Source organism: Acinonyx jubatus, chromosome C2 (genome assembly GCF_027475565.1).
Source record: "Acinonyx jubatus isolate Ajub_Pintada_27869175 chromosome C2, VMU_Ajub_asm_v1.0, whole genome shotgun sequence".
NCBI classification, from domain to species: Eukaryota; Metazoa; Chordata; class Mammalia; order Carnivora; family Felidae; genus Acinonyx; species Acinonyx jubatus.
Genome location: NC_069384.1, coordinates 47977804 through 48001486, shown reverse-complemented (window position 1 = coordinate 48001486; position 23683 = coordinate 47977804). Strand labels below are relative to the sequence as shown.

At 36.8% G+C, this 23683-nt stretch overlaps 1 protein-coding gene across 32 annotated transcripts in view; it reads left to right on the top strand.

Annotated features, from left to right (window-relative positions):
- The first annotated feature begins 20571 nt into the window (after window positions 1–20571).
- Window positions 20572–23683, top strand: part of ABI3BP (ABI family member 3 binding protein) — a 262501-nt gene continuing 259389 nt past the window's right edge. For 26 of the 32 annotated variants that reach the window (XM_053220772.1, XM_053220761.1, XM_053220771.1 and 23 more), the window contains exon 1: window positions 20573–20756. In XM_053220772.1, the coding sequence (XP_053076747.1) occupies window positions 20678–20756 (79 nt within the window). In that variant the 5' untranslated portion in view covers window positions 20573–20677. Of the gene's footprint in view, window positions 20757–23683 lie in introns of all 32 variants that reach the window. The other 6 variants (XM_053220756.1, XM_053220744.1, XM_053220759.1 and 3 more) reach the window with 2 other exon arrangements.

The window sequence follows — 23683 nt, the reverse complement described above, 5'->3', positions numbered from 1 at the left end:
TTCTTTTCTATGTGACTCACGGTTTCCTTTTTGCTCCTGACAACATAAGTATCTTTGTATCTGTGTATCAGCCTGCCTAAGGCTTCATCTCCTTCTGTCGCTCAAAGACAGAGCCATGGGGACATTTCCAAAAGTCAGCTAAGGAGAATGCACACACTTAAAACCCACACCTGTTAATCCCCCATCTTTTCCAAAAGAGTTTCTTATTCAGTGTTAGACTGAGAACCTTTGTGAGGGAGTCCAGAATATTTTAACATTTCCTGCTTCATCTACAACTTAGAGCCAAAAGTATAGCCCCAGTTTCTTCCAAGATGTTTTATGAGCAAAGAGTCATGTGCTCTGTAATCATTCTTAGTTTAAGATGCCTCAGGTTTCATGCTTTGGGGATAGAGAAGGAAAGTACATTTTCTCCTGACATTTCCAGTGCATGGGATATATATTTTGAAATTCTCAATCTCTCTCTCTCTCTCTCTTTTTTCCAGCTAGATTGTGATCACCAAGTTGGGATGCTGGATTAAAATGCATAAGTCTTGATTTGGCAAATGACATTACTGTGTTTATAAGCATGTTTAAGATCAGCTACAAGCAAAAGAGTGTGGTTTTTTTTTTTAAGTGCACTTTCATTGCCTCTGTCTGCTTCCTTTTCCTGTGCCATTTCTTACCTTGATGCTGACCTCCCTGGGCCTTCCAAGATGTCATCCTTATATTTTGTTGTTTTTCCTTCCTATTCAAATGGGTTGTGAAGAAAATATTACTACTCCACTCACACCAAGTAAAAATAGTCTAACAATTTCTCCTCCCAAGTAAATTCATATTTAAACAAAGCCTAAACTAAATGAGTATGTTTTCCAGTAAGTTGAGATGAAGGCCGGGACTTTCTACCAGGCAGTGGTCTAACTCTGATCCTAATTATATGTTTTATGGTCATCACTGGGCTGATTCCACATTAAAGATATTTTTCTTTTTTGACCCATTGTTTAATTTCATGCATGAAGCAGAATGGGACAAAAATAAGCTGAAGAAAGTTATTCTTTTAAAAAAATTTTTTTAAATGTTTATTTATTTCTGAGAGAGAGAGAGAGAAAGGGAGAGAGAGAGAGAGAGAGGCAGAGAGAGAGACAGAGAGAAAATGAGCAGGGGAGGGCAGAGAGATACAGACTCCAAAGCAGGCTCTAGGCTCTGAGCTATCAGCACAGAACCCAGGGTGGGGCTTGAACCTACAAACTCGTGAGATGGTGACCTGAGGTGAAGCTGACTGAGCCACCCAGGCTCCCCAAAAGTTATTCTTTATTACTCCGAAAGTCATAATTTGTTTCTTAAGTATATCACATATCCATTTATGCAAATGAATATGGAAATACAAATAAATACTTAAACTGGAAAGATAAACTGAAAATAAATATCAGGCACTAAGTGCTAGTGAGTGGAACAGACAGCAAGACCAGATCAGGGGAAGGAAACAGCAGACTAGGGCTATGGGATTTAGGGAGTTCTTATTGGATTTGAGGTGACAGAGGCAGAAAACTGGCAACAATTTAGAAAGCAGCAACAGTGGTGCAAGAATGAGGGGAGGCTACACACATACATCATACACGCCCACTGACGCCCACACACACACAGAGGTGACTATAATGGAGGACCCTGCCTCTGCTTTCTCTTTGCTCCTTTTCCACATCACACTTGGAAGTTAGGGACCACTCAATCCCATATCTCAGTAATTATATTGTGGGCGATGCAACATAACAAAGAGGAACGGATGGTAGCCTCTTGTGCGACAGATGATTATTGAATGTCTGCAGAGGACTTGGTGCTGGGCTTTCCTAGAATGGCCACCTTCAGCCCCTCTGCTCTGAATGAGGCCTACTTCAGCACCACCCCTCTGTGTAGTGTCTGAAGCCAATCATTCTCACCCAAACCCAGGACATTTTAGCAGTTGTGCCTTAGTCTCTGTGATTGATGTGGACCTGATGATTGGTTGGTGATTTCTTTTATCCTGTTGTATTGGGTGTGTGAGCTACCACTATGTGTATTTTTTTTAATTTTTTTTAATGTTTATTTATTTTTGAGACAGAGAGAGACAGAGCATGAACGGGGGAGAGTCAGAGAGAGAGGGAGACACAGAATCTGAAGCGGCTCCAGGCTCTGAGCTGTCAGCACAGAGCCTGACGTGGGGCTCGAACTCACCAACTGTGAGATCATGACCTGAGCCGAAGTCGGACGCTTAACCAACTGAGCCACCCAGGCGCCCCTACCACTATATGTATTAATGTGGCCTATGTGTTGTGTATAACACACTTGGGCAAGAATAGTTGGGGACCTCATTATCTACTGGGTTCACGTGTAACCCCTCCTGCTAACTAAACCCTGCTACCTACTGCTACTGACTATTGGGATGATTAGAAATAAAAATTATTTCTAGAACATTTTGTCATTATGTTAGTACATTCAGCCGCTGTAAAAAATACCTAAGATTGTGTAGCTTGTAAATAACAGGAATTTATTTCTCACAGTCCCAGAAGCTGGGAGTTTAAGCTCAAGGTGCCAGCATGGTTGGGTGAGGTTTCTCTTCTGGGTCACAGATTTCTTGATGTGTCCTCACATGGTGGAAGGAGCTAGGGATGTCTCTGGAACTTCTTTTTTTTAAGGCACTAATCCCATTCATGAGGGCTCTATCCTTAGACCTAGGCTCTTCCCAAAGGTCCCAAATCCTAATACCATCATCTTTGGGAGTTAGGATTTCAACATTTGAATTTGGGAGGATATACTCTGAGCACAGCAGTCATTGCACAAGAGATACTTGCTTATCATAAATAAACATTTGTAATTACAAAAAAGATAAGAAAAAGTATCTCTATAGTTCTATCACATAGGGACAACTGCTTTGGATTTATATCCTTCTAGCCTTTTAACTTTATACATATTTTAAAAATAGTATGTCTATACCCTGTTTAACATTTTATAAACTGCATTTTTTTTTTACCCTTTGCATTTTAGGATTTCTCATGTAGCCATTATTATGTGCGTTTTAGTGACCAAATTACATTGGCTCATTATATTGTGCCTCAATTTATATAACCAACCCCTTCTTTTATGTCTCATGTTATTCATGCTGTTGTCTATTTTTTAATTTTCATAAAGATGCTTAAATGATCTTGATATTTTGGATCTTTATCTTGGCATATATTTTTCAATGTAGATTATTAAGTCAAAGGGTGTGAACATGTTTTAGGCTCTGATAGCTATTGCTAGAGAAACATAAAGGCCTATTTCTTAGTACGAAGAAGCTGTTTCACTGGTTTAGGTGAAACCCAGTGACAGGGCCATGGTAGGAGCCATGCATTCAAGATGGTAAGATTAATCCAGCAGACCTGTCTTAATATGCTCCTTGTATACAACAATGTATACATGCTAGGCTTCCTCAGGTATATAGGAAGGTATATAATCAGCAAATAATAGGTTTGAAAATATTTCAACTAAATCTCCATGTTTATCTTTGTGGCTTTGTCTTTTTAACTCTTTTAACCTCCCTAGGTTAAAGTATGTATGTATGTATGTATGTATGTATGTATGTATGTATGTATTTGAGGGAGAGAGAGATAGAGCATCTGTGTGAGTGGGGGAGAGGGGCAGAGGGAGAGAAAGAGAGAGAAAGAAAACCTTAAGCAGATTCCATGCCTAGTACCAAGCCTGATGCAGGACTTCATCTCGTGCGCATGAGGTCATGATCGGAGCTCAAATCAATAGTTGGATGCTTAACTGACTGAGCCATCCAGGCGCGCTGAAGTATTTATATTTAATATCCACATATTCCTTATGGCCTTTGAATCGTCTTGTTATAGTGATTTTGGAGAAATTTCACATCTTTGGGGAAATTTCAAAGATGTTCACATCCTAATTTTCACAATCTGTGGATATGTTAGGTTACATGGCAAAGAGGTATTAAGTTTGCACATAGAATTGTTTGCTAATCAATTTTTCTTAAAATAGGGAGTTTACCCTTAATTATCCAGGTGGGCCAATGTAATCACAAAGATCCTTAAAAATGGAAGAGGAAGGTCAAAGAAAATTCAGAGAAAGAGAGGGGATGATGGAAGCAAGGTTAGAGAAATAATATGTTGCTAACTTTTAAGATGGAGGAAGGAGGCCTTGAGCCAAACAATGCAGGCTCTGGAAGCTGGAAAAGGTGAGGATACAGATTCTCTCCAAGGACTTCTGGAAAGGGACACCACCCTGTGAACACCTTGATTTTAGTTCAGTGAAACCCGTGTCAGACCTCTGAAATGCAGAAATTTAAGATATTAAATTTGTATTGTTTTAAGCCACTATGTTTGTGGTAATTTTTTATAGTAGCCATAGAAACAAACACTTAGTTTTTGTTTCTAAATAAACTGTGTTCCTTGGTCACTGACTTTTCCATTTTATATCATTTTCATTTTATTGACTTATCAAATGTTTATTTATTGATGAATCAAACTGCCATTATGAAGAAGTAAAAGTTCTTTCTTAGATGGTAAGACATTGTGCTTGCCTCGCTTGCCAAGATGTTTTCAGTAGGTGAATGGATAAATAAACTATGGTACATGTTGGCAGGGAAATAATATTAGTGCTAAAAATAGAAAGATAGCTCTGTCAAACCACGAAAAGACATGGATGAACCCTAAATGCATATTGCTGAGTGAAAGAAAACAAGATGAAGAGGCTAGATACTATATGATTTGAATTATATGACATTTTGCGAAAGGCAAAACTATGAAGGTAGTAAAAAATATCTGTGGTTTTGTAACTTCCATTTGCCACTTAAGACTGATCAGAAACCATCACCTCTGGGAAACCTTTCTTGCATACACCAGGCTAGGTAGGGATAAAGGACTTTCTAGGGTTTCCATATGGTCTTGTGTTTTCCACTACTGTAAGACCAAGAACACTATTTAGTAACCATTGGAGAGCTTTCTTGGAGGGCAAGGAATGGTATCTTCTCTGTGGCCCCAATACTTTACAGTGTTTGGCATACCTTGGGCTCCTCATAAATGCTGGTCAAATAAATGAAATATATCAGTCTACACAATCTATTGCAAAGGAGAATTCTGATTTTTTCTTTTTTTTCCCCAAAGGATATATATTCTTTTTGTAATTTTAGCTGAAATACTTTTAAAATTAAGATTCTTTTTTTTTTCAGAGCAATTTTAGGTTTACAGCAAGCAAAATTGAGGGGCAAGTACAGATGTTTTCCATACACCTCCTGCCCCTACACATGCATAGTGTCCACCATTATCAACATCCCTCACCAGAGTAGTACATTTGTTATAATAGATCAACCTACATTGACACATCATCAATTTACTCTTGGCATTGTACATTCTGTGGGTTTGGTGATATGTATCCATCATTAAAGTATCATACAAAGTGGTTCACTGCCCCCAAATCCTCTGTCTCTGCATATTTATCCCTCTGTTCCCACCCACCAAACCTGTCAACCATTGACTTTTTTTTTTTACTGTCCCCATAGTTTTGCTTTTTCTAGAATGTCATACAATTACAAATATACAGTGTGTAGCCTTTTCAGATTGGTTTCTTTCACATAGTAATATGAATTTAAGTTTTGTTCATGTCTTTTCATGGCTTATAGCTCATTTCTTTTTTAGCACTGAATAATAAATATTCTCTTGTCTAGATGTACCACAGTTTATCCATTCATCCACTGAAGTACATCTTAGTTAATTCTACATTTTGGCAATTATGAATAAATATGCTATAAACAACCATGTACAGATTTTTTGTGTGGACATAAGTTTTCAGCTCCTTTGGGTAAATACCAAGGATCCTGATTGTTCAGTCACATGGAAAGGATATGTTCAGATCTCTAAGAAACCATTAAACTATCTTCCAAAGTGGTTGTATCATTTTGCATTCTCACCATCAGTGAATGAGGTTTCTTATTCTTCCATATGCTTGCCAGCATTTAGTGTTGTCAGCATTCTGGATTTTTGCCATTCTGGAAAACATGTAGTGGTATATCAAGATTGTTTTAATTTGCATTTCTTTGATGACTTATGATATTGAACATCTTTCATATGCTTATTTTCCATTTGTAGGTCTTCTTTGGTCAAGTGTTTGTTAAAGTCTTGGCTCATTTTAAAAATCAGGTTGTTTGGGCACCTGGGTGGCTCAGTCGGTTGAGCGTCCGACTTTGGCTCAGGTCATGATTTCACGGTTCGCAGGTTCAAGCCCTGCGTTGGGCTGTGTGCTGATAGCTCAGAGCCTGGAGCCCTCTTTGGATTCTGTGTCTCCCCTCTCTCTGTGCCCCTCCCCTGCTCATGCTCTGTCTCTCTCTGTCTCTCGAAAAGTGAATAAAGATTAAAATAAATAAATAAATAAATAAATAAATAAATAAATAAATAAAATAAAATCAGGTTGTTTGTTGAGTTTTAATATATATATATTTTAAGATCTTTCATATTTTGGATAACCATCCTTTTTCAGATGTATCTTTTGTAAATATTTTCCCCCAGTTCTGTGGGAGACTTATTCTTATATTCTTATTCTTATTCTCTTGAAATAGTCTTTCACAGAGGAAAAGGTTTTCATTTTAATGAAGTCCAGCTTATCAATTCTTCCTTTCATGGATGTGCCTTTGGTGTTCTATCTATGAAGTCATAACCTTACCCAAGGTCATCTAGGTTTTCTCCTATGTTATCTGCTATGGGTTTTAAAGTTTTTCATTTTACATTTAGATCTGCAGTTCATTTTGAGTTAATTTTTGTGAAGGGTATAAATGTCTAGATTTCTTTCTTTTATTTCCTTTTTTTTCCTCACATGTTGATGTCCAGTTTTGACATCGCATGCTGAAAAGAAAATTTTTGCTCCATTGTATTGTCTTTGTTCTTTTTGTCCAAGATCAATTGACCATATTTATATGGGTATATTTTTGGGTCCTTGATATGTTTGTCTATTCTTCCACCATTACTGTAACATTTTGATTACTGTAGCTTTGTAGTAAGTCTTAAAGTCTAGTAGTGTCAGTCTTCCAACTTTGTTCTTCTCTTTTAATATCGTGTTGACAATTCTGGGTTTTTTACTTCTTCACATAAATTTAGAATCAGTTTGTTGATATACACAAAATAACTTGGTGGAATTTTGATTAGAATTGCACTGAATCTATAGATCAAGTTGAGAAAAATGGACATCTTGACAGTATTGAATACTCTATCATGAACATGGAATATTTCTCCATTTTTTAATACTTTGATTTTGTTCATTGGACTTTTGTAGCTTTCCTTATATAGATATTACATTTTTTCATTTTTGGGGGCTGCTAATGTAAGTGGTATGGTGTTTTTAAATTCAAATTTCACTTGTTCATTGTTGGTATACAGGAAAGTGATTGACTTTATATTTTAACCTTGTATCCTACAACCTTATTACATGACTAGAAATGACCATCTGGATAACAGAGCAAGACTCTAAATATGTGGAATCTGGTAATGGTGCCCTAAGTCTTAGACTGGTGACCAGATTGATTTGAGGGGTTTGGTCAATACAGCACATCCTGTGCTGGCGAATGGGTTGGGTCATTTGGAATAGGAAATTCTGGTCTTCTGGGAATAATTCAGAGTCCTGTCAGCATCATCTCATGTGATTGGCATTCTTTGACACAATTTAGTGTTCTGCCTGAGCACTGGTGCTAGGAATGAGGCATTTTACAAGTCAAAGGGCACCAATTTTATGTTCCGGCAGTGACAGTTGATGATACATCTTGCCACATCTCATCCCATTGACTATCAGACCCTCCCTGTTGCTTTCTCTGTGTCTTTGTATTTCAAGCCCTTGTTCCTGGAATTAATGTCAGATGTTTGCAGTGAATCATATAATTTCAAGGAAGGTTTTTTCTTTTTTTTTTTTTTGTCACTTCAGCAAAAAGTCAGGGTAGAAGATGTTCTCAGCATTGGCCTGGGATAGTAATTCAGAAGAAATTCTTTGAATGCTTTTATTCTCTTCTTTCACTAGATGTGAGATTCTGCTTGGTGATGAACAATAGTAGTCTGTGGCCTAAGGACAACTGATTTCACTATGTCAGGTGGGACCATGAAAAGCTGAATTTCAGAAAGTTTGTCTTCATCCACAGGTGTTCTTGAATTGCAGATAACTTAGGGATGCTTAGGTGGTTCCTTGTTCCTATTCCCTCATTCCTTAAGTTCCTCTGGTTGAGGCTAGAAGAAGAATATGGAACTGAAGATAAGCTAGAAGATATGGATAGTTGGATGAATGGATGGATTAAAAAGGGAAGAGGGTGGGAAAGCAAAGTCCTCATCATATTTTGATGTCCTTTGGATTCATGTAGGCCTGGATTCCACTCAAATCCTTAAGATGTTTCTGGTTTTAGCTTCCTGCATACCTTTCCAACTTCTTCCAGATCGTCTCAAGAGCCTAGTCTCTTCTTTCTCTATCCTCCAATCTGTCCTAATGTCTTCATAAGTTCTGGGTAATGACTGGTAATATACTATTTCCCTCTAAGGGATTGTCACATTTTTTCCATCAGTCAAAATAAGTCTCTATAACATAATTTCAGATATAGGATAGTGAATTAGGAAAGAAATTTTATGTTTTAAACCTTCTGATTATGATACACACTAAAGTTTGTGAACCCCATTGACTCACTCTGTTTCTTGGGCAAGTCTCTTAAATTGTTTGAGTTATGCTTTCTCCACCTCAAACTTTCACAGAGTTGTTAGTGAGGATGAGACAGTATAAAAAAATGTATGGATGGGGAAATAATTTAAAAATTCAGCACTCCCAGGGGACTGCTAGAGGAATAAGTAGATCATTTCGGGTTTTTGATTTTAGGTTTTTTTGTTGGTTAATTTGTGAATGAGTTTTGCCAGTGGTGATAAGGGAAGACTAGCTCTTCTAGAAATAAAGTGGGAGGATAAGTTTCAGGAAAAAAAAGTGTTGAACATTCAATAAACAATGGCTATTCATCACAATCCCCATCACTATCATTACAATCATCATTGCCATCATTCTAATTGAACAGATGCTAAATTCTGCTTTGATAGTCTGATTCTGGTCAACACTTTCCTGTTAGTTTCCTACTTGAATTACAACAGAAATCCTAGTTACAGAGTATTCCACTGAACAATATAAGAATGTATGTTCTTTTCAAGAGCACAAAGATAGACCATATTCTGGGCCCTAAAACCATTCTCAATAAATACAAGAGGATTCAAATCATTTAAAGTATATTTCTCAACTACAATGGAATTAAGTTAAAATTAAAAGCAAAAAGATTCCTGGAAAAATCCCCCAAATATTGGAAACAAAATAACATACTTCTAAATAACCCATGAGCAAAGAAGAAACAAAAGTAAAATACAAATATTTTCAACTGAATGAAAATAAAAATGCAATGAATTTAAACTTTGTTTGAGTAGAAAAGAGAAGACACAAATCAGTATCTGGAATGGAAGAAGCAACATCATGGCAGATTTTATAGATATTAAAAGGATAATATGGGAATATTATAAATAACCTTATGATAATACACTTCACCACCTATGTAAAAGTTCAAATTCCCTGAAAGATTCAAACTAAAAAACCTCACTCAAGAAGAAGTAGATAATAGAATGTTTCTGTATCTATTAAAGGAATTTAATTTTTAGTAAAACAAGGAAACAAAAAAATACCCTCCAAACCCAAAACCTTCCTATAGAGAAAACTCCAGGTTCGATGGTTTCACAGGCAAATTAATGCTATTGATTTTAAGACTTATTATAAGCTGAAGTATTCAATATACTGTTTGATTGGCATTAAAATGAGACAGATAGAGCAATGGAACAGAAGAGAGAAATCAGAATCAATCTGTGTATATATGGACAAACGCTTTTTGATGAAAGTATAAGATCAATTCAGTAAAAAAATTGTCTTTTCAACAAATGACACTAGAACAATTGGATGTCTGTGTTCCAAAAAATTAACCAAATCCATACCTTTCATCATATGCAAAAAATCAACTCAAAATGGATCACAGATTTAAATGTAAAACCTAAAGCTATGAAATCTTTGTGACCTTCAGTTTGGCAAAGGATTTTTAGCTATGACACCCATAATACAATCTTTAATAGAATATTGTACAAAGAAAAACTTCTGCACTTCAAAAAACACCATTAAGAGAATGAAACAACAAGCTATGGATAGGGAGAAAATATTTGCAAAGTATATATCTGATAAGGGATTTTTCTTTATAAGAACTCTCAAAACTCTATAATAAGAAAATAAACAATTCCCACCACTGCAGAAACTCAGCAAAAGATTTCAGACAGACAGACAGACACACACACACACACACACACACACACACACACAAAGACAAACAGATGGCAAATAAGCACTTGAAAATATATACAGCATCATTTATCATTAGGGAAATATAAACGAAAAGCAAAGTAAGATACTACTATATTCCTATTAGAACGGCTAAAATTAAAAAGTCTGACGTGCATGTGTCAGCAAAAATATGGAAAACTGGAACTGTTTGTGTAAAGTTGTACATCCACTTTGGAAGAGTTTGGCAGTTTCTTAAAAAATTTAAATGAAAACTGACCATGTTATCCAGCTATTCCACTCCTGAATATTTATCCAAGAGAAATGAAATCATCCATCTTTACAAAGACATGTATGCAATTGTTCATAGCAACCTTATTTGAAATAGCTAAAATTGGAAACAGCCCAATGTCCATCAACTGGTAAATGGATTAAAATTGTGGTCTATCTATGCAATAGAATACTACTCAGCAATAAAAAGGAATGGGCTCATGATCCATGTGACAACATGACTTGCATTATAATTATGCTGAATAAAAGAATCCACTGAAAAATAGAGTGCATGCTGTGCGATTCAATTTATGTAAAACTCTCAAAACTGCATCCAGAGTATTATAATAGAAAGCCAATCTGTGGGTGCGAGGGATGGGGTAGGAGGTGTGGAGGAAAGAGGGTGAGATTAAAAAGAGCCGTAAGAATTCTTCTGGAGGTGATTGGTATGTTTGTCATCTTGATTGCAGTGAGGGTTTCCTAGGTGAAAATATGTCAAAATTCATCAAATTGTATAATTTTGTGCAGTTTATTTCATGTCAGTTATACCTTACTAAAGCTGTTGGAAAGATTATAAAAATACAATAAAATATAGTAGGGAAGAAACTGGTTTGAGGAATAGTATACCCACATTCTTTTTAAGGGTATTTTAGACACTGACATGCTACTTTGAACTATTTAAATATTTTTAAGGTACTAGATTTAGGGGCGTGAAATAAGCTTTTGGGGGGACTAACACATAAGATTCTGTTGAAAATACAACTTTTGAAAATGTGAGTATTTATTTAGAGAAATATTTCATATTTTTTATTGTGACTGCATAGTATTCCATCATGTACCTATACCAGTATAATTTATTAGTGATTGGGTGGATGGTTTCTGCTATCTTACTATTACAAAAAATATTGTAAATATTATACGTGCATTCTTTCATATTTGTGGAAGTTTCCTTTCTTTTTTTGAAAATGTGAGTATTTAAATAATAGTTTAATTTAATGCTCCAGTCTTTAGTAGCAAATTAAGTGCTTGGCAAAGGAACTCTGAGAAAAGTTGGTTGAATCTTTTCTATACACTTCACATCTTCTGAATTGGTGTCTTTGCTGAAGATCAGGCCTACATTGTGGAGTACTCTTCATTAACTCTTGTGTCCATATACTTTCAGCTGTAGTAATTACAACAACAACAACAACAACAACAACCAAGACACCAATAGCCAATAGTAACTGACTGCCTGTCCTGGGCCAGGCACTATTCTAAGCATTTTACATATAGTAAGCTATTTATTCCTCATAATAACCCTATCAGGTAGAGAATGCTCTGCCTGTTTATAGAATAAATTTAGGCACAAAGAGGTGCAAATATAAATTATCTGACCAGAAGTGACTTAAACAAGTACATTGTTGTTTATTTACTGTATAAATTCTTTACACCAAGTGCATAGATAGAGCTTTCCAGGATTGGCCCTAAGGTCAATAGCATAAGGGCCTAGGTGAGGTTTTTTAGACTTCTCTAGGTCCTTCTCTTATGGCCACAAGTTGGCTGCCATATGTCTAAGAATTCTTTTCTCATTTAATAATAATTAATAATTAATATTAATAAAGCAGGAAAAAAGGGGTGGGAAGGAGCCATCTTCTTGTATGTTTCTTTCATCAGAAAAATAAATCTTTGCTACAAGCACTTTGGAAAATCCCCTTACATTTATGGGCTAGAACTTATTCACATGGGCCTCCCAAGGTATCTTCTATGATGGGAGGCATGTGCTATCAGAGAAAGAAGGACAGAGAATAGTAATTGGGTTGGCAACCAACAATGACTGGCCTACTTTGATATATCCTGCCAGAAATGCAAGATTACATTCTCAGTGATGGGTCCCTGACACTTTAGGAGCTGGAAATTTGTAGATGAAATTCCTTTGTCCTTTGTTACTTTCTCTGTTTGAGAAGAACTTCCTATATTAGTTCAAGTTTAATAACAAAGAATAATAAAAGCATGTTATATTTATTTTGAAAAGAGAGACAAAGACCCAAAAGAGAGTGATTCATTCATTCAATCTTTCATTCATTAATTAAACGACAATTCAAAATATCAATGTTGCTTATTGTCCATGAGTAGAGTTTAATGCTTGCTGAAACCGTCAAGATCAAAGCTGCATTACAGAACAGCAATGATGGAAATCTTTCACATCTGGGCTGTCTGATACAGTGAGCACTAGCTACATGTGATTGAACACTTGAAATGTGGCTAGAATGATTGAGGAACTGAATTTTTAGCTTTAATTAATTTAAATTTAAATAGCCACCTGTAGCTAATGGCCACCATACTGAACAGTGCAAGTATAGATCAAGGAAATACTTTGTTTTCACTTTCTTGTTTCTGTTTATTTTCCCATTAGAGGCATTATTACATGATGTAATGCTCAACCTCAAATTTTCAATATTCTTAAAGTAGTTAATTATCACGTCAAATTATTATTATTTTTCCTTAACTTCGAACACAATTATTTTTAAGCTGGGATAGAGATAGAGATGAGAAAATTAGAGTGTCACAAAGCCCAAACACAGAACATCACAAATTGAAATTTTGTGCACTTTTGTCACCGTCAGTGATTGGTACTTTAAATACCCAAATTATTCAACTATTATATGTTCTAACTTCCTTTTTTTATGTATATATTTTTTAATGTTTCTTTATTTTTTGAGAGAGAGAGACAGAGAGAGAGAGAGAGAGAGAGGAGAGAGAGTGTGAGCAGGGGGAGGGGCAGAGAGAGAGAAGGAGACACAGAATCTGAAGCAGGCTCCAGGCTCCGAGCTGTCAGCACAGAGCCCAATGCAGGGCTTGAACTCACAAGCTGTGAGATCATGACCTGAGCCGAAGTCAGACGCTTAACTGACAGCCACCCCGTGCTCCTATGCTGTAACTTTCTAAGAACAATTTATTATTCTCAGTCTAACCTCATTACTACCTCTTTCCTTTTTTATTGGGATTTATTTTTCTAATTAGATTTGAAATGTGACCTTTCCTTCAGATTCTTGTTCTGTACTTTATTTCAGTGGATAGCTATAGCCAAGAGCCCACAGTGCCTATCCTATGAGGGAGAAGTGCTTTCAAATTTGCTTCAAAGAAGTCCTTTGTATTTCCTTATTTCTGTTTATTCTCTCATTAGAGACATTATTATACAACATAACTCTCAACTTCAATCTTACAATATAATGAAGCATTGGCTGTCTCAAAACAATGCAAACAAATCTGGGAGGTGTCTAGGCAAGGGTTACTTCCATTAAATAATAAACTAAAAGGATCTGGGATCTCTTGTTTCAGAGACTATGATCATGACTATCCATCCAAGCCTTTAAAATACATCCAGTTTTGGGGCTACTGGTTGGCTCAGTCCATTAAGTGTCCAACTCTTGATTTCAGCTCAGGTCACGATCTCATGATTTGTGAGTTTGAGCCCTGCGTCAGGCTCTGCGCTGACAGCATGGTACCTGCTTGGGATTCTCTCTCATTCCTTCTCTCTCTGCTCTCTCTCTCAAAATAAATAAATAAACATTTTCAAACAATAAATAAAATACGTCAGGTCTTCCATATACCACAGTCAACAGTGTGTAAAAGTCAGCCTTCTGGCAAAAGTTCCTGCCTAGGGTGTGTTCATAGGATCACCATCCTCTGCCTTGCCCCATTTGCTGCTGTCTCCTACTTTCCCCATGCTTCCTCAGACTCCCTGATGCTGTACTCTAACTTTCAGGACCCACTTCTGACACATTCTCCAGATTAAAATTCCTTCTCTGGTTTTGGCCATTATCAAATTTGGCCATCATCAAAAAGACAAGAAATCAACAAATATTGGTAGGATGTGGAGAAAAGAGAACCCTTGTGTCCTATTGGTGGGAATGTAAATCGATGCTACTAATGTGGAAAACAGTCTAGAGGTTTCTCAAAAAATTAAAAATATAAATTCCATATGATACAGTAATTCTACTACTGGGTATTTATCCCCCCCCCCACACCAATAAAAAAAAATCACACTAATTAGAAAGAATTATGTGGAATCTAAAAAACAAAATAAAGAAACAAAAGCCAGACTTTTAAATAGAGAGAAGAAAGTAATGGTTGCCAGAGGGGAGGTAGGTAGAGGGATGAGTGAAGGGGATTAAGAGGAACAAACTTCCAGTTATAAAATAAGTCATGGAGATGAAAAGCATAGCAGGGGGAATATAGTCAATAATACTGTGATTACATTGTATGGTGACATATGGTGACTACACTTATCGTGGTGAGCCTTGAATAATGTATAGAACTGTCAAATCATTATGCTGTGTACATGAAACTAACATACGTCGACTACACTTCAGTAATGAAGAAAAGGTAGAATTTAGACAAAACAAGGCAAACTGTACAGCTCAGAAATGTGTAACTTAGGTCTTAAACTCATTTCCATCTGAATAGAAAGAAAGGATTCTTTATATTCTTTTATAAATACAAGTTGCTTGTTACCTCAAGGTTGTGAAGCCAAAACTCTAGAGGTCCAAATGCCTATAGACAGACTGAAAAATGACCTATAAACTTAGGCATTTAAGGGGCACTACTTCTCTGTGTAAAGAGCATGTGGAAGAGAACTTTATGCTTTGGTCACGTGTACCCCCACTGGAGCAGGATACTTATACAATTGAATCATGAGTCTCCTTCAGTACAGTAATCACAGCAACATTTGGGCTAAAAATATGGAACACTGGCATACCTCTTTCAAATATGAGTCATAATAAAAAATTATTTTTATTAGCATCCCGTAGAAAACCACAACATCTCTTTACATATCATTCATTGTAGATATATAAGCCTTTTAAAATATCCCGGTGTAGGACCTTATGTACGAGACATTAAAATTGTGAAATGATAGGTAAAATGACTGCACTGAGTTTACATCCAAGATTAGAAAGATTTATGAGTTTTAGTGGAAGTCCCATTTGAAATAATGAAATTAATACTGAATGCTTCAAAGGCCAAATGTGAAATGAATGAAACATATGATGTATGTTTAGAGTAGCGTTCTGGATATCCTCCTGTCTTTTGTCTACTTCTGCAAATGTTATGTGATCATTGTACCAGGATTGCATCAGGACTTACTGCTGTGTAGAGAAGGAAAGCAGAAAACAGTTTCCCAGATTCTCACTTTACATATTTTGACACAACTCCTGTGTGTCAAGTTTATGTATCCCTGACTTTGTTCCAAAAAAGAAAGAAAGAAAGAAAGAAAACATGAAAGCAACTTATGAAACCACGTAAATTAAGACTCCAAGTAAAATAAGCAATAAATAAGGGTGGGGATTAAAAACAAAGCTAGGAATGATGCCAGAACCTGCACACCACAAAGACCTACACACTTAGTATGGGTGGGTGACGCATTGGCTCCGGTTTTCTATCAGTCACCACAGAATGAGAAACCTGGTTACAGTGTCACAAAACAAATACAGTTGCTCAGAAAAAATTACAGTCTTTTTTTTTTTTTTTTTGGTACATAAAGAAAAGAGGTTTTTCTCCAGGGTTTTTATCAAGAGCATACCATATGATTTAATAAACAATGTCTAACAATACTCTTACTATGCAGAACAGAGAATCTCATAGCTGATTCTTCTAGAGGTCTTGAATGTTGGTGATGCCATTATACTGAAGATGATCTAAAAAAATATTATGGAGTGGGTTGATCTTATTATCAAGAATTGTGAAGGGTTGAGATTTTGCCCTATGTGTAAGCTAAGATGCATAGTTCACAAACCCTTGCAGGAGACTCAAGACTCCAGGGTCAAAGACAAAGGACGGTTTATTTACTCACAGAAGTAGCATTAGCCAAACATTCTAGGAGCTCAGATTATCCACAGAGCAGTGCAGAGATACAGGTGATACGTATACATGCCGCAGAAATCGTCAGCTTAGGGAACCTGAATCTTTGATAATAGGATATGAGCATGTGTTTCCTTTGCCCCAGAGGGAGACATTACCTTTTATTACATGGGGCAGTAAACAAACTTCTATCTTCCAAAGCTGTTTGGTATACAAACACCTTTGAAGAGATAGTCTAGAGCCCAGGAAATCAGTATTTTGCTTATACTATACACAGAAACATGAGGGTCCCTTGGAGAATTGTCCCCCAACAATTGTGCATTCCAGATCATAGTCAAGCTTTCTCTAGCTTGATCCATTTACACTGTCTGGAGGAATTGATGGATTCTGTTTCATTTGACACTTACTCATCATACTGCATTCTTATTGTATTCTAGGTGCTAGCTACAGTGATAAACAGACAGGCATGGTTCATCCTTTCACAGAACAGAGAGAAAATATAAATATATTTTATGTGCTTTTCAAGAAGTTATTCCTAAATGTCCTCTCAACAAGGTTTTTTTTTTGTAATAGATTTTATTATTTATTTATTTATTTATTTATTTATTTATTTTTAATATATGAAATTTATTGTCAAATTGGTTTCCATACAACACCCAGTGTAGATTTTATTTTTTAGAGCAGTTTTAGGATCACAGCAAAATTGAGTAGAATGCACACAGATTTCTCATATACCAACCCACTATGCCCTCACAAATAGAGATATACTATATATGCTTTGTCTTCTCCTCTACCAACATCCCTTATCAGAGTTTGTTACACATTTGTCACATTTGTCACAACTGATGACTTTACATTGACACATCATTATCATCTGGAGACCATATCTTACATAAGGGTTTATTCTTGGTGTTGTATATTTTATGGTTTTTTAATGTTTGCGTGTTTGTTTGTTTATTTTGAGAGAAAGAGAGAGAGAGTGCGAACAAGGGAGGAGCAGAGAGAGAGGGAGAGAGAGAATCTCAAGCAGGCTTTGTACTGTCAGTGCAGAGCCTGATGCGGGGCTCGAACTCATGGACTGTGACATCACAACCTGAGCCAAAACCAAGAATTGGGCGCTTAACCAACTGAGCCACCAAGGTGCCCCTATTTTATGGGTTTGAAAAAATGTATGCAAAAAGGTTTTTCATGAATATTGATGGCAATTCAGTCTTCTACAATCTCACAAGTAATGGAGCTTCACATTTTTAAACCTACAGATAAATACAAACACAAATACTGGCAGAGCCATTTGAACCAGCACTTTTGAACCAGCATTCTTTTGTGACAAGTGAGAAGCCTAATGGAGATGCGCAAATTACTCCATAGGCATCACCTTCAATATACTTATTTTCAGAGGGTAATTCTTCCTTAAAAAGGGCTTTAACACTCCTCTGATTACATGACCACATCCCTGAAGTTTTATCTCATATAGCAAGGTATTTAGAGTTCTTCTGGAGTATTTGTGTACCTCCTCTTTGGGTTAGAACTCTGACATGACTGAAAACTTTTTGTTCTTTGCGAAGGTGAATTACCTCCTTTGACATGGTCTGTTTCTTTAGGATGTTCCTCCTCTCTGGTCTGAAGAGACCTCTAATACTTTAACGACTTCACTGAACGCTCATTGTCTTACTAGCTAAGGTAATGCAGCCATCTTTTTTCTGACAAAATAATTGGAGATTGTCCTTTCTTTAATTAGCCCCCAGTCAGTTCCAGACTGCAAATACCGTTTGCTAATGTCGATCAGACTTAGCCTGCGGGCCAAGCAGAGGCTGATTCTTGAATTCCATTACCTAACCCTGGGACCAGCCCCTCACACTGTTGGAAGAACCAGGCTTCTTTTCAATATTTCTGCTGTGTTTTCTCCCCCTCTCAGAAAACCTGTCGTTTCCTGCTAGCACAGTGGCCTCACTGGCTTAACTTGATGGCACTGGCATATAGAAGCCAAGACAGCAGTGCCAGCTGGATGAATGTCCAAATTTGAGTTCGAGAGAGCTGCCTATTCAAGTAAAAAATTAGAGATGAAAAAGACCTGTTAAATAACCCAATCCCTTCCGTAGCCAGTGCCAGAGCATTCCTATGGTGAGAGCTTAGACCTGGCTGGCTCCAAATGACTTTAACAATGTGCCTTCTCACGCTTTTTTTGGAAGATGGGGCTGTCTCTTCAATTTTTCTTTTGGTAGCTTTTTTTGACTAGAATTCTATTTGACTAGCATTATTCCACTTCCCACTTAGTGTTTTGGTTCAGCTACAGCAAACCCATGAAATGAGCTATTTTCAAGGAGTCAATATAAATGTATGGCTGACATTTCAAGTGCTTTATTAACTCTGTCATTCCAACAATGTGTGTATATTTGGGGCAGGAGATGTAGAGGGGATAGAGGACATACATGGGCTTTAGTGGTAGACAAGTACAATTAGAACCATAGTCCTTCTTAATTGGAGGATTTATTATGGTCACTATTGTTGTTTTCCATGGCTTTCCTTTATTAAATGTTTTCTGTGTGCCAGGTGCTATGGTTAGTCCTGTCCAAACATCCTGCTAGCAAATTTATGAAATTGGTACTATCATTTCTAGTTTAGAATTTAAAGTTTAGCAATTAAGAGTGGGTGGGTGGCTCAGTAGATTGAGCATCTGACTCTTTATTTCAGCTTGGGTCACGATCCCAGGGTCATGGGATCAAGTCTGTGTCAGGCTGTGTGCTGAGTGTGGAACCACTTGAGATTCTCTCTCTCTCTCTCTCTCTGTCTCTCTCTCCCTCTGCCCCTCTCCCCTGCTCTCTCTCTCTCTCAAAAAAAAAAAAATTAAATTAAATTAAAATAAAAACAAACAAACAAAAGACTGGAAATTCTAGAGTTAAATTGCCACATTAAAATGCCAGCTCTAGGGGCGCCTGGGTGGCTTGGTCGGTTAAGCGGCCGACTTCGGCTCAGGTCATGATCTCACGGTCCGTGAGTTCGAGCCCCGCGTCGGGCTCTGTGCTGACAGCTCAGAGCCTGGAGCCTCTTTCAGATTCTGTGTCTCCCTCTCTCTCTGCCCCTCCCCTGTTTGTGCTCTGTCTCTCTCTGTCTCAAAAATAAACGTTAAAAAAAATTAATAAAATGCCAGCTCTAATGTAGACAAGCACTATGACCTCAGGCCTTTCTCTTAGTCTCTCGACGCCCTGTTTCTCCATCTGGAAAATGGGGGATGATAATGTCTGCTTGCTAGGTTATTTTGAGGTATAAATGTCTTAATATATGTGAATTGATCGGGTCAATGACTTGCAAGGAGCAAGCCCTTGAATTTATGCAATGTTGATGAGATATAGATGGAGAAATTTGCTCAAAGGCACATAGATCCAAATTTAGACTGCAGTCAGTTCTGTTCCAGAGCCTACCCAAATGATTAACCATTAGAATACACAGGCTCGGTCAGGAGACTAAGCCTTAGTTTTTCTCACTGGTAAATGGGAATAACAGTGTTTCTCCTGTATAACCACTGTGATGGTTAAAATGCAATGATATAGGTAAGGACACTAATCTAGAGTGTGGCCCAGAGCTGGGGATCGATTAGTAATGTGATTTCTCCATTTCTGCGTCCATATCTCTAGAATATATGCATGTGTATGTTTCTGTGTGTATATACATTTATATGTACATATGTGTTATGTATAATGAATTGCTATGTAATCACTGACTTACTCTTAATATTTTCTCATAATATTGGAACTTCAGGATGGTTCAAAGTGTACTTTTATGAGTTTACTCCCCTTTAAAAGAAGAATTGGATTGTTTTACCAGATAATTAAAAACAGTTTCCTTCCTAATAAGGTTTTTCTTTTGTTCCAGTGGTTTTGGGCATGCCTTCTTTGGATTTTTAAAAGTAGTTCCTCAAATGGTTAAGAATTGCCTAAATACTATTTCTCTCACAAATATAGACTGACCAAAATTTCAAGTTTTTCTCTCACAGAGAGGAGAGACAGTTACAACCTAACAGAGAGAAATGTGATGCTATGTTTTTGCTGTTGTGCCTTCTTTTTTTTTTTTTTTTTTTTGGTGTGTGTGGGAAAGGGTGTGATGTCATTTTGTCTCCACCCCCTGTGAGTAAGCCCACAGCACAGCTAAGTGCGGCCGCCCGCCTCTGTCACTGGGAGACAGTCCGCTTAAATGCAGCTTCAGGGCTGCAGGACACCCACCAGCATTACTCCCCGTGCGAGGTGGCAAATGCAACATGCTCTCCAGCTTGGGGTGTCTACTTCTCTGTGGAAGTATTGCACTAGCCCTGGGAAATGCACAGAAATTGCCAAAAGGCAAGTAGCTCTGATGTTTTGTGTTTTAAAAATAATTTTTAAGAGATACTAGTTTTTAAATGTCGTTATTAAATGTGATCTACTTTGCCAGATCAGGGGGAATACAGTTATTCTGTGGAGTCAGAGTTCATATGCATGAAGGAGTTGCTTAAACTTTTACTTCTTTTCCCCTCTGTTATTTATTTTTCAACTGGATCTCTTGAATGCAAAAAATGAAGACCAACTTCTTATTAGGTTTAACAGACGTTCACAGTAGCTTGAATGCTATGGATTCAAACTACGGTGTTTGTATATTGAATCATATGTGGATGGGTTTTCTAGTCTGTTAAAAAGAGTTGTTTGGTGTTTTCATTCCCCTTCCCAGAGACTAAATGAGCTCTGGCTTTAGGTTTAAAAGAAGCTAATTCTGAAACTTTGAATGGTGTAAACCTCACACATACTTGCTTGCTAATCTGGGGTTTGAGGGACTCCAGGCAGGTCACACCAAAGTAGGGTCATGTGCTAATTTGTAGACACTTCTCTCCAGGGGAGTTTAGAAGAGGGTTTGATCTGCTGGATGGGACACTCCCCCTTTTCCTGGCTAAATTGCTCTCATTTTAGTGTTGGTATTTTGTTTATAAATGCCATCAAAAGAAAATGGAAATTTCTAAATTTAGACCCTAAAAACAATCTTTTGAGCCCATCAGCACCAAAAGAAGAGCTTGCCTCTCTCCTATCTTTGAACGTAGACGTTGCATGTACTTTTTTTGTTCCTTTGCAGAGGCGCTTTCTCAGCCAACTCTAGGTCAGGGAAGGCTTTTTATGGCTGCAGACTGTTGTAGTCAGCAGGACTATGAAAAACAGGCTGGAACTTACTATACGGTTATGACGGAAAATATTGGGGGTAATGTCTTGTCCAAAACCTAGGGTCAGAGAGAGAGGGTGTTAGTGTCAGAATGTCCAAAAGATCCTTCCCAGGTCCTCCCTCTGGGTAGTGTGTTCCCAAATCATCCTGTCCCAAGTGAAAACTGTTCTCTCTTCAGTGTGGTAAGTGAAACTTGAATCCAGAATGTGAAGGCTGAAGGGTTGGGCCGTTGATATTTCACAGGGTGATGTAAAAAGCAATAAAAAAGGCTAAGTAAACCTTCTTAACTCTGAACAGATAGATAATTATGCAAAACTAAAAAAATAAAAATAAAAACACATACTGTTAGATCTTTTGCTTCTATCAAGAATGTTGTTCCTTGATCATTGTAAAAACGTTTAAGTACATCAATCTTGAGGCAGAAGTATTTAGAATGAATTGTTCTTCCTGCTGAAATATTTAACAAGGACACATCATTTGAGAGAAGTCTGGGGTTTTCTCAGGCTCAATACCTACAGATGGTTTTATTTTATCTCCTATTCACTGTGTAGGGATGATAGCCATAATTTTGTTACTGCAGACTTCGGCAAATTCCAAATGCTTTAATTATCATGTTGCAATCACTGGATACAAATCTCTTGACACAGTTTTCCTTTATTTGTTATAGTTAAAAAAAAAAAAAAAAAAAAAAGAAATGTTGCCCTAAAAGGCCACAAGAATTTTGTCTCTTCCTTGCACTTTAATCTGAAGAATTTTTATCCAGGTTTCCTTTGTAATTTTAAGAAATATCTGTAGTGTTGGTAATTGTTGAGAAATTGTTAAAAATAATTTTCTTACAAAATAACTGGCACGTCTCCTTGTTTCTTTGCTTATCATAAAAGCCACTGAGGAACTTTCGGTTAGGTGAAGTCACTTTTCTCAAACTGTGTTCAGAAATAGGTGTATTGTCCTCAAAAGGGGGGTTGGGCAGGTATCTGCTCTCCACCAATAACTTAAGGAGCCTTCCAGCTTTGTCTTCTTTTGGGGAGTCACAATAGATGTGAGCATTTCACCCATTCTGAAAATTACTCGGTAAAGGAACCTGCCCAACATCTTTAACCCATTGTTTCTCAAACTCATTTGACTAAAAAAGAGTCCATTTTTCTAGTGAAATAGCTATGATATCTTGATAGGGGCTTGTCTCACACAGGACACATTTGGGGAAATGCTGAGCTAAACAAGAACAAGGTGGGGATAAAAAGGTTTTCTTTTCTTCCTTCCTACTTTAGAGCTAGTTATATGTCATTTGTGATTTAAGAAGAGGATAGAGTTTTGAAGCTAGAGAGGACATTAATGGTTAATTGAGTGGTTCCCAGACCTTTAAATTGATGGGCCAGTAAAAATACATATATATTTTTAACATCAAGGTTCCATTATAGAAGACATACTTGAGGATTTCCAAGAGGAACCAAAATCCCCAGTGTTCATAAAAGCAACCATTTTAACAGATTTATAAAATAAATGAAATTTATACAAATAAGTGTGTTGTTTTTATTTTTCTCTTTTCACCATAAGCTAAGGAAAATTTCATCAAAGGTCAATATTTGGGAGCCACTGCCCTAGCTTAATTATTTACTTTACAAATGAAAACACTCAAAGGTGGGAGGGTTTGTGACTTTCCCCCATCCATAACAGGACCAGGACTGGATCCTGGACTTCTGACTTGAAAGGCATGTTCTACCCTGTTTCCTGCCTGGTAAGCAGGCTTCTCTGCTCCAAACCTTAGGAGTTACATTGTGCAGTGTGTGTGAATGCTACCCTTCACTTGAATAAATTTTTTTCCTGTAAATATCATAACCATTATCTTAATATTCACGTTTTCCCAAGAACGTATCCTCTGTACATACACATACACACACATTATATATATGTATATATATATCTTTCTATATATAAGTGATATATATATGTGTGTGTATATATGTATATTTATGTATATATATATCTATATATATATCTATATATAGATATATATATATAGATATGTATAGTTGGGAATTTATAGGAAAAAGAAATTATTTTTAAAATAAGATACATTTGTTCC